An 11600-nucleotide genomic window follows, 5' to 3' on the forward strand; every position below is an offset into this window, starting at 1 on the left:
GCGCGAGGGATGTGCGGCAAAAACCCGATCCACGTCCCGTGGAACACGAAGCCCGGCTGCCAACGTGGGCTGGGGGGAAGAGGCTCTGCCCCGTCGTGATAGGAATGGGATTGCGATAGGAATGGGATCGCGATGGGAATGGGATCGCGATGGGAATGGGATGGGATCGGGACCAGACCCAGGACCCGCAGCGGCGCTCACCTGGGGCAGCGTCTCCTCCCTCGGGACCAAGGAGCCGGTGGCGGGTTGAGGAAACTCAGGGTGGGAGCCCCAAGAAGCGAGCTAGGAGCAGAAATGCTTATTTAAAAGGTTTATTTAACTTTTAATTTGAGGTAAAATACTTTTTTTTTTTTTTCTTTCAACTTCCATAACAAAATACAGAGCTATCAGATACCCCTGGAAAAAATATGTATATTATACATATATTTCTATAACATTACATCATATATATATAATATATATATGCAAACTTTTTGTTTTTTTTTGAAGACTTTATAGAAAGTGGAACGTCTAAAGGCACTGCACAATGGAGTATTTAAGGACTACTTTACATTGTTATGTACATATACACACACACTGCTCATCCTGCTCGCCGTGGACAGCTCAAGCCAACCAAGTCCCCGCCCGTATGTGTATGCATCCCTACTAATCCCTGCTGAATCGAGTCTAGGAAAGTCAAAGAACATGCCTCAGGAAAAGTGTTTTTTTTTTTTTAAAAAAAAGAAAATTTTCTATCGGTAAATACGCTCTCCTTAAAAACACTCTAAAATCGAACTTTGTCTCGAAAAACAAATCTGATTACGATTATTTCAAACCAAAAGAAACTCATTTTTTTTTTTTTTTTAAAACCCACCAGGATCCATAAGACAAAAAAAAAGAAAAAAAAAGTTATTTTACAAACAAAAAAACATAATTATGGAATAAATAAAAACAAGGGACAACCGAGCGCGGGCTGGAAAGGTCCCGCGGGGACCCAGGGGGCCGCCGCCGTGGTTAATGCTTCTGGGGGGGGGCTCCTCCGCCGTGCGCCCCCGTGGCCGTGCCGAGACCCCCGTGGGGATCACGGGGTGGGGGGGGTCCAGGTCGGGGGCTGCAGCGCTTGGAGTCTCGGGGCCCGGCGGGTCCGCGGGACGTGCTCACCGCTCCGGGCAGACGCGTGGCTAATCCTCCCTGCCCTGTCTTGATCGGGTTATTTTTTCCCCCAAAACTCTCGGCTTGGCGGCTGGTTGTCCGATTAAAGTCTCTTTTCCTACAGATTCTCTACGACTAAACAAAGCAAAAAAAAAAAAAAACAAAAAACAATGGTTTAAACATTAACATGCTCTTGATTAATTAATACAGGTGGACGTTGAGATCTCAACCATTTAAACTTTACAAGTTTAAATATTTTGGCACATCGGAATATATATAATTTTTTTTTTTTTCCTTTTCTTATTTAAAACGTTATTTATAAGCGTGCTCCCCCCCCCCCTCGGGGCGACGCCGCCTGGCCGGGAGGAGCCCCAGCCTTGCACCGCGGTGACCCCTGAGCCAGCGGGGACATGGGTGGCACTGCCGGGGATTTATTTTGTTTTTTTTTTTTGGGGGAGGGGGGGGTTCCTGGTCCCCCCCCCCCGTACCCCGAGGCGCAGCCCACCGCCCGCAGCCGGTCCCTGGTCCGTTGTCCTGAGAACCTGAGTCCTTTATCCCTGAACGCGGAGCTCCCGGTTTGCAGTGCAATGGCTATGAAGAAACAACCCCCCCCCCCCAAAAAAAAAAAAACAAAAATACCCCAGCCCCCAAACCGAAGGGTTTTAAAGCCAAAACGACGGTCCAACTCCATTCGTTTCTTGGGTTTTTTTTTTCTTTTTTTTCCACCTTAAAGAAGTGCGACCAAGGCGGTGCCCCCCCCGAATGGGAGCAGCACCCGCGGGCTCCGGCACTTGGGTCACGAGGGGGGGGGGGGCGCCGAGACGCTTATAGGGTGGGGGGGGCAAAGGCCTCGTGTTTCTAATTCCTGAGTTCACGCTGACGGCGGGGCTGCGGGGAAGGGACAGGAGGGCGAGGGTCCCAGGGGCTCCCTCCCCGCTCCTCCGGGCCTCGGAGGTAAATCAGGGGGACGAGGCAGCCCGGGCTTGGGGTTTGGGGGGGGGACACAAGCCGTAGCCCCCTCCCCGGCTCCCCCTGAGCCCCTTCCTCGTGCGGTGCCGGCGTTTCCCTGCCTACCAGCGCACGCCAACACCCTGGTGCTCGCGCTCCCTGCCCTTTTTTCACCAGTTCCTGAGCCCTCGACTGCAGAAATCCGCCCGCACGAGGCGCTGGCCGGGAACCGCGTGGAATTCGTCGCGCCGTGGATTCGGCTCTACCCATTTTTGTTTTTGTTTTTTTTAAAAATGTTCCTTTCAAGGAATCGTTCGCGATCCGTCCTGATGGCAGCGGGAGGGAGCCGCGTTTCCTCGGCGTAAATCCGGAGCCTGAGTTAAATCAGCCTAACGAGAGACGCGGCCACGGAGGGAAAAGAGAAAAATTTCGAGCAAAACCGCAGCGAGATCGACGCTGACAACGCCTCGAGAGCAGCTCCCGGCTGCCCCGGGGGGGGGCTCCTGCAGCCACCAGGCTCAGCCCCCCCTCACCAAGGAGCCCGAGCTCGGCCACGCGCCCCTGGCACCCGCACGGGCTCCTCCTGTCAGCAGCCCCTGCTCTCCTAAAGTGTACACAGACTTAGTTAAGGCATGAGTCAAAGTGATAGGGGAACCAAACAAAGGAAATAGGATTGAACAAAGCTCCTGTCATTCCTTCTCTATGAACTCACCACAATCGTTTCAGTGTTAATCTTCCAATCACTCCCAGCTCCACCCATACAATTACGAAAAGAAAAAAAAAAAAAAAAAACAAAAAAAAAAAACAACCTAGGGTACATTTTAATGCATGTATTAAAGGCATCGGGTTAATTTTTTTTTTTTTTTTCCCACCCCACTCCCTTCCCTGAAAGATTCTGCGATCTGCTCATGGCTTCTGCACTATTTCTGAAAGGCCAAAAAAAAAGGACGCCAGCCCTAGCCCGGAGCGCTCCCGGGACCCGCTCGCCGCCGTCCCACCTCCCCGCTGCCTGGGGGGGGGCTCGGAGATGTCCCCCCCCCTGTGCCCGGCTGCGGCGCGAGGACCGTGTGGGATCGGAGATTTCCTCTCCCCTGCCCCTCCCGGCGCATCTCGGAGCGTCAGGAAATCCTCTCCCGCCATCGCGCCGGACTCCGTCAAAAAAAAAAAAATCAAAACCAAAAGAATAACAACAACAACACCAAAAAAAAAAAAAAAAGGGAACTAGATGAATTCCGAGATTGCCGCTTCTATAAATACTAGAGCACACGGAAAAGAGGCTGCGCCTGGAGTCCCTCCGCCTCGGGGGGGTTGGGGGGGGGGAGGCCTCCTCGACCCCCTCCGGAGTCCGCAGCTCAACGCCTGCCCTCGCCTCTCCTACTCGGAACGAGACAACCGCGTCTCACCTGCAAGTCAACAAGGAAAACAAAGAACACAACCCCCTAGTCTCTACGATTACCAAACCAGTCTAGCCCCCAGCACCCCCCCCCCCCACAACCCTCCCCGGCCCACCCGTGTTTTGTTTTTTTCTGTATTTTTTTTTTTTTTTAACCCCCCCTCCCCAACGCTCTGCAACCTTGCTACATAAATACACGGCCGGCTCAGCCCCGGCCCGTTTTAGGCGTCGGAGGCGGCGGCGGCCGCCACGGCCTTGGGTCCGGCCGCCAGGTGGGGGCTGCCCAGCGCCCCGTGCCAGTGGAGGCGGCCGTTGGGGCGCTCCTCGGGGGGGTCCGCCTGCCGGTCCCCGTTCCAGCGGCGCTTCAGACGCAGCTTGGGGGGCATCAGGGCGTCCTCCCTCTTCTCCTGAGCCCCCGGCTCTCCGGCGGGCTCTCTGGGCGCCTTCTCGCCGCTGCTCTCCCCTTGCTCCTGCGGCTCTTCGGCCGGGAAGGCGGCCTGGCTGGAGGTTGGGGGGGTTGGGTGCCAGGATGGGGCGGCCGGTCTGGCAAACACGGGGCCTTTCTCCTCTTCCAGGCCGACGCCGGGCGCTGCTGCCATGCCGGAGCCTTCCTCCTTCTCGTTTTTGTCTTTCCCTTTGGCGGGCGGCTCTTCGCGCTCGGCTTCCTTGTCCACCGAGGGCTCGACCTTCACCCTGGGGGGAGGACTGGCGAGCTGGGGGGTGGCCGACTCCTCGGCGCTTTCCAGTCTCTCCCTGTTTTTGCGCCCGACGGGGGGAGGCTGCAGCTTGATGGGGAACTGGGGCTGCTCCTCCAGGGGCATTTGGCACTGTAGTGGCGGGACCACGAGCCCCGGATAGCGGGGGAAAGTCCGCGGGCTCAGGTGGTAGTTGAAGACCGAGCAAGCTTGCGAATGCAGGTAGTGTTTCATCTCCTCGGGGTTAAAAGAGAAGCAGCTGCTGCCCGTGAAGGGGCTGAGGCCTGGAGAGGGGCTGTAGGAGAAGAGGGTGGGCGTCAGGGACAAGGCGGGCGAGATGGGGACGTTGAGGACCCCGCCGCGGCCCGGCAGAGGGGACACAGCAAAGGGGCTGTGAGGATCCGGGTAAATCCCGGGCCTGGTGAAGAGGGGCAGCATGATTTCGGGCTTGCGCTTCTGGTGGTTGATGCCCCCGGCGCCCACGGCGTTGCGCGAGGCCATGAGATCCACGCCGCGGCGCCAATCCGAGGAGCCGTCCTCCAGCTCCGGCAGCTCGGGCTTCCTCTCGCCGCCGTCTCCCAAAGCTTCTGGGTTGGAAGGGACCAGGGAGGGGCCGGAGAAGCGGCCGGGCTGGGCATCCTCGGTGGGAGAGTGGCTGTCCAGCGGTGGGAAATGGAACCGGGACGAGGCCGTGGGGACAGGAGGAGCGCTCTGCGGCACCACACCTGGGGCAAGGGGAAAGAGGGGAGAAAAAAAAGGGGGGAAGAGAGTTAAAAGGGCGCCGAGGGAGTTAAATCCCAGGTGAAGAGCTGCTTTTCGGGCTGCGCCCGCAGGCGTTTGGAAGAGCAACACAAAAATACCACGCGCCATCAACAGCGCAGCAGACGAGGGGATGGGAGGCGCCTTCCCCATCTGCTCCCTTCTCCCGTCTCCTCTGCCCACCTCAAAACCTCGCCGCTGCTGGGGAGGAATCTTCTCCTCCCCGCCCCGGCGGAGGTTTCTCGAACCTCCGGCACCACCAAAGGAGCTTCTACTTTCGGGCGCTCTCCCCTGAGCTCTGCTTTAACCAGAAAACAGCCTCGGTGACAGGCTGAGGCAACCCCACACCAACGCCACCCGCAGAGGCACTGCTGGGGAGCCTCAAGCTCTCGGGGTGGAACAAAAATCCCCAATTTGGGCTTTCCTGCGAGGACATTGCCCCCCAACAGTTCCGCCAGCAGCGCTGCCGGCTCCTGCTGGCTCCAACTCCCCAGGCTCCTGAGCAGGCTCCCGGTGCGGTGCCTGCAGAGCCAGCGCGAAGCCAGTTCCTCCAGGCGCCTTCTCACCTCCGTCACTCGCCGTCCCCTTCCCCTCTCCCTTCAAAGCTGCGGGAGCGAGAGTCAAGAAACCTGATTCCAGTGCCCCAAAACAGGTTTGATATCCCAACCCCCATCCCAGCCAGAAGGAAAGAAAACAGGTTGTAATTAGACAAGTGCATTCCAGTTCTCCAAACTTCTTTTTTTAAATGCATGCCCCAGAGATAGGAGGGAGTGGCTGCAAACAGGGAAAAGGAACAGCAGTGAGCAATATTGAGCTGGAACTGCCCAGACTTGTTGCTGCAAGTAATTATAGATTTGCAGCGCAGCTTCGTACTACATCTTACACCCCCATGCTTTGGCTGAGGGCTCCTGGAGAATACATTTCCCTCTCCCCGCTGCCGTAAAGGCAACGTGTGCCACACAGGTGAGGCCTTTCGGGGCATTTCTGCTCTTTCTGGGCTCCTGCTGGCTCGGAGGACAACGCCTCGCTGTCACACTCGTGCTCTCCTGCCTGCCTGGGGCTCCCCGGGGCGGAGAGGGATGCGGGGTGCTCCGACTGCCAAGAGCAGCGAGCAGTCATCGCCGTACGTAGGCACAGAGCACAGCAGCGCCGATGAGAAATCGCTTTGCCCACACGTAACCTGTTTTTCTCAGCCGCTGGGGTTTCAGAGGCAACATTCAATCCCCACTTTCCCCTGCTCTCTCCCTTCTCCCTCCCTTTCTCTCTCTCTCTCTGCGAGACAGATCTTCAAGGCTTCCCCTGAGGCACTCTTCTGGAGGTGAGAACTGAGCGCGCGGCGCTGTGAGAAAGGCTGGCTCAGGCGCCTCTGCAGTCACGCTTTCTTTGCTGCGGAGAGTTTGCAGTCTAGGGCCTCGCTGTAATGACTTCCAGAAGGGTTTTTTTTTTTTTTGATGGCCACGATCGCCATCAATTTCCCCGGCTGCGTGGTGGCGGTGCAGCTCTGCAGGCAATCACCCCGGCTGCAGAAATCTAGCTACGGGGGGATTTAACTCCCCCAGAAAGGATCCTGCGAACAAAGGACCCTCTTCCAGAGAAACCACAGCAGTAATGCTGACTCTAGGACAAACCCAGCGTGAACTTCTGCTACTGCTCCTGGCAAGAGACTCAAAGGCCTTTTAGGACAAGCAGGGAACAATTACGCTCCGTTCCCAAACTCTTTCTCGTTATCCTGAATGTCAGCACGCCGCGGTGCCGCAGGGAGGATCGAGAAATACCTGTGATTTTAGTCAAACTCAGACGAGTTCCTGCGCTTCTCTGGAAGCTAGAGAAATGCTCGGAGCTCACTCCTGGGTTTCTTTGCACCCTAGGTATGTCGATTAAAAAAAAAAAAACACCTCCTTTTGATGCGGAAGGCGCGGAGCTGCAACCAAACGGGGGGGTTTTGCAGGAGAGGGGAGGAGAGCAGAGCGCTGCTGAGTCGCAGGCTTTGGGATCGTGCTGCCACAAACACCCCTAAGCTCCTGGTCAAGGAGGCTCGCGTTTATAGGGCACCATAAACTCCGGTTCCAAACATGTGAGGCAAGAGAAATAAAACCCTCTTATCCCAAGGACACCCGGCCCCTAGGAGCGAAAGCAAAGCAAACCCGCGGCTTGGTGCCGGGCAGCCCAGAAGAGGAAACCAAACCTCCTGGAGGCTCCCCTGGGGACGGCCACAGCCACCCCGAGGGAAGGAGCAGCGCAGATAAAGCTTTATCAGCGCCCAGGCATCCCCACCGCACCGCAGCGGCCCTGATTGCCCCAGCAGAGCCTTCCAAAAGCAGATGAGCGATACGGGGGGGGACCTGCGGAGGTTTCTGCGCCTGCCCCGGCCCCCAGGCTCACCGTTGGGACGGATGTTGATGAAGGGGTAGTTGGGCATCACCAGCTTGTTGAAGTTGAACTTGTAGGTGAACCTTTTGCCTTTAGTCTTGTGGAGGATCCTCTTGTTGTAGTAGTATCTGGTAAAAAGAAAAAAGGCAGGGAGAGCCATCAGGGCACGTGGCAACCCGGCCAAAGGTCTTGTTTTCGCAGCGCGACCGACGGCCACCTTTGACACGGCCGCCGAGAGGCAGAACTGACAGCAGGAAGGCACGAAAACACGGGCTCGGGAAGGTTCCACACGGTCCTCACCCCTCCTATCCCATGATTTTTAGGGGTGGCTTTCAAACCGTGACATTCCCTAAAACACGGGGGGAAAGGGGCGACCCTGAGGTCCAAACTGTCCAAACTGGGACCGGTGCCGTGGGCTGGGGGGGCTCGCGAAAGCACCCCCAGACGCAGGAGGCAGCCTGAAAAAGGGGAATTTGCACCCGAGGCATCAGCAGAACGAAGCTCGGGGTGGTCCCACAGCCAAGAAGGGACCCAGCTCCCCAGCCCCCCCTGGGTTTTGTTTTTCCCCCCACCCTGGAGGCCCTGCACGGTGTCACCAGCAGCACAGGGGGCACCAGGCTGGAAATTAGGAGGGCCAGTCCCTGCTGCTGGACTCACGAGCGAGGAATTTATTTCCCTCCTGTTTACCCAGAGCACCACAGGGTTAAAAACATTCCCTCATTCGCCCAGGCAGTGCTGATCGGGGCTGAGGAGAGGCACCCAGAGCCAGCACCAAGCCCTGCCCGGTCTCCTTCCCCTCCTGCCCCTTTTTTTTTGGGCTCTCCACAGCCCCAAACGACGTCGGAGCGAGGAGGAACTCGGCCACGGGGAAAGGAGGCATAATCTGCAGCGCTGCCTCCTCCCTGCTTACACCACTCCTGTTTGTCCTCAGCCTCGTGGTGTACAAACAGAAGCTGTTGCAGGCGGCTCAGGGCCACGGTCGCACCAAAAGGGGCAGGGAGGGCTCCTGGCAGCAGGGGGGGCGAGGAGCCCAAGCTCCCCAGGGGGAGCCCTGGTCCCTGCCGCTGTCACACTTGGCACCGAGACGCCGAGGCATGATCAGTGTTGGCAGGTGGTGGCTATTTTCCACTCCCATGCCTCAATTACGGCCTCGGTGCCATTCAATTTATCGTTTCCTTCCTGTTCCAGCATGGGACTGGGCTGTTTGCTGCCTTGTTTGCCTTCGCCAGCTCCACCCAGGAGGTATCAGAGGGCGTAAGGCAGCGAAGTCCACGTTCCCGAGCGGGCTGATAACGCCAGGACCTGTCAGGGACCTGGCTGCTCCTGACAGGCTTCGACTCAGTGAATTCTGCGAGATTTTTTGCTGCCTCGCTTCAAAAAAAATCAAAAAAACAAACTGTGAGAGCCAAAATGAAAGGGAGCAAAGTTTTAGCGGTGGTTTTAGAGTTATGAAGTGCAGGACGAGGGACACTCAGCCCTCGTCTCCAGCACAAGGTGCCCTTCAGCCCCACGGGGGCTCAGGGAACGTGTCCCCGCGGCGTGAGCAGCACCCAGGGGTGCTCCCAGGCGGCTCCGGCCCCCCCTGCGGCACCGGGAGCAGGTTTGGCAGCCAAGAGGCGAGCCCGAGAAATGTTAGAAAGGGGAGTTGCTTTCTCTGAAACGGTCCCATCGATGGTGTGATAATGGAGTAACACCTCTGGTTTCCTCCCACACCTTCTTGCTCAAGCCGGCAGCGGCGATGGGAGAGGAGAAAAGAGGCAGAAAAGCTCCCCGGAAGGAAGGCGGCCCCGCTAATAACCACCTGAGCCATCGGTGCGGGTTCGTGCCACCGTGGAACACGTCACGGGCAGCCAGGAATTCCCTTCCCTGCCTCTCCGATCGCACCCAGAGGTCTGATTTGATGGAAACTTCCCCGAAACGCACCCGGATCGGGGCAGGGCACTGAGGTCAGCCCACCCGAAATGGGTCGGGGGGCGTCCCGCTCACCTGAGGGCCCGGCTCAGCTTGTCGTAGTTCATCTGGGGCTTGCATTTCCGCCGGCCCCACAGCCGCGCCACCTCGTCGGGGTCCTTGATGACGAACTCCCCGTACTCGCCCTGCTGCCAGGCGATGACATGGCGGAACTCCTCCTTCTGCAGCAGCTCCAGGATGAAGTGCCAGAGCTGGATCTGCCGCGAGCCGGGGCTCGACTCGGTCTTGTACGCCCACTCGGGGAAGTGATAACCTTGGGGGGTGCCAGGGAGAGGCGCTCAGGGGGCCGCCCGCGGCTCCAGGGCTCGCCAGCACCGGTTCTGGCACCGAGCGCCTGCGCTGCGGGTGTGTGGGGTTCACCCCAAAGCAGGGCCATGAGCTGGGAGCCCCCCCACAGCCCCCGTGCAGAGGCAGAAAAAAGCCCAGCACGCACACCCCGTGCAGAGGCAGAAAAAAGCCCGGCTCCCTCGCTCGAAGCCGCTCGCTTCTCTTACTCATTTCGCCCCACTCTCCTTGGAGGAGCTCCAAAAGGGAAAAAAAAAAAAAAAAAAAAGGCAAAACTTAAAGGGACATAAAAAAAAACAACACAGAAAGAAAAGAAATAGTGGGAAGAAACCCAACAGCTTCAAATAGCGCTACGATTTGGGCTCCAGGTGCTTCACACGACCCAAAAAGGGCCGGATTTGGGTGTTTGGTGCTCAAAATGGGGAGGGAGGCGAGCGGAGGGTGGCTGCCGGGGACACCGGGCGAGCACGGCACCCGGCACGGAGCCGGCCGCGCCGCCAGATGTTTCTGAGCGGCTGCCAACCCAGCCGAGCTTTTGTCAGAGCACTTTTCCCAGCACAGCTGCCGGAGACGCGGTTTTCCAAATCGTCGCCGCCGCAATTTTCGGCTGGGGGCAGCGCGCGCGGAGCCTGGCCGTGCCCAGACGGCCCCGTCAAAGAAAAAAACAACCACGGGGGGGGGGGCCGGGAGGGGGGAGGGAAACCCGGCGGGGAGATCCTCGTGCCTAAATTTATTCATCCTAACAAATAAAACGTCCCCGGGTGGATTCAGGCGTTAAATCTGGAAGTTTTTAGGGTGTTAAAAGGAGTTGGGGGCGCACGGGGGGGGCTTCCCACACACGGTTTCACCGAGGTTTTTTTTTTTTGAGGGGGGGGGGGGATTGATCCGAGCTCCATGGGGCTGGGAAGGGGCTTGGGGGCGGGCTGGGGGCTGCGTGGCGCTGCCTTACCTCCTCCTCCTTCTGCCTTATCCACGATGCTGCAGCCCGCTTTCATTTTCTCCCTCCTGCTGGCTGGGGAACAGAAGGAGATCAGCCCCGGCCAGCCCCGGGCTGCCCCCCCCACCCCGTTACCGTTCCCCTCCCGTCACACCGGGCCCCGGGGGGGGGAGCTAAACCTGACAAATACCCTTCAGGGAACCGGGCAGCGGTGCCAAAACCAAACCAAACCAAACGCGGGGAGGGGGGGGGCGCCCCCGGTTACCGGGAGGGAGCTCGCAGCTGGCTCCGATCCCGGGACGGGGCTCGGGGCTCGGTACCGGGGGGGGGGAAAAGGGGCACAAAACGCGGTCCCGGTGCCCGGGGGGGGGGGGGTGTCTGCCAGCCCTGCCCGCCCCCGCTCCGTCCCCGCCGGGGTTTCCTGCTCGGCGCCGCCGCTCCGCCATGGGAACGGCCTCGGGGCCGCCCCCGGGGCTCCCGTTACAGCGCCGCCACCCGGGCCGGGGCTCCCCGCTCGGGCTGGCCCCGTTCCCACCCCCCCGTTCTCCCCGTTCCAACCCCCAATTCCCGTCCCCGTCCCCCCCCTCACCCCCGGTACCCCCGGTACCCCCCAACCCCCCCCCTCACCCCCGGGCCCTCCCTTAGCAACGCGGCCTCCCCCCCACCCCCCCTTTTTAACCCCCCCCCGGGCCGGGCCCGGTTCCCGGTTCCCAGCTCCCGGTTCCCGTTTCCCGGTGCCGCTCCCCGGGACCCACCTGCGGGGGCGGAGCGGGGGGGCGGAGGGCGGCGGAGCGCGGCCGGGCCGCGGTGCCGATGTGGGTCTCGCCTCGCTGCTGCCGCCGCCGCCGCCGCCGCCGCCGCTGCCTCCCCCGCACGGCCGCCGCCGGAACCGGAAGCGCCGCCGCCGCCCACACACTTCCGGGCGCGCTCCCGTCCCCTCCCCTCCTCCTCGTAGCAACCCCGCCCTCCGCCCGCTTCCGCTTCCGGCTTTGCGTCCGCGGCGGGAGCGCGCACGCACGGCCCCGCCCCCCTTCTCCCCGCCCCCCTTCCCCTTCCCGCCGCCCGCCGACGGGTGGCGCTGAGGGACAAAAGAGGGCGGAAAGCGAAGCGG

The 11600-nt window shown here is 59.7% G+C and overlaps 1 protein-coding gene across 3 annotated transcripts; it reads right to left on the reverse strand.

Moving 5' to 3' along the window:
• Positions 1-295: 295 nt before the first annotated feature.
• Positions 296-11415, reverse strand: ETV3 (ETS variant transcription factor 3). 3 transcript variants are annotated; one of them, XM_038167896.2, is made up of 5 exons: positions 11245-11415; positions 10502-10560; positions 9283-9520; positions 7309-7424; positions 296-4892 (listed from the first exon to the last, which is right to left on the reverse strand). In XM_038167896.2, the coding sequence occupies exons 2-5, from the start codon at positions 10545-10547 to the stop codon at positions 3694-3696; spliced, it is 1599 nt and encodes a 532-aa protein (XP_038023824.1). In that variant the 5' UTR covers positions 10548-10560; positions 11245-11415; the 3' UTR covers positions 296-3693. The 3 variants fall into 3 exon arrangements, with proteins under 3 accessions (XP_038023824.1, XP_038023823.1, XP_038023825.1); XM_038167895.2 differs by having other exon boundaries at positions 10502-10564; XM_038167897.2 differs by having other exon boundaries at positions 10502-10557; positions 11245-11378.
• Positions 11416-11600: the final 185 nt, after the last annotated feature.

This window comes from Anas platyrhynchos, chromosome 26 (assembly GCF_047663525.1).
Source record: "Anas platyrhynchos isolate ZD024472 breed Pekin duck chromosome 26, IASCAAS_PekinDuck_T2T, whole genome shotgun sequence".
In the NCBI taxonomy this organism is placed as follows: domain Eukaryota; kingdom Metazoa; phylum Chordata; class Aves; order Anseriformes; family Anatidae; genus Anas; species Anas platyrhynchos.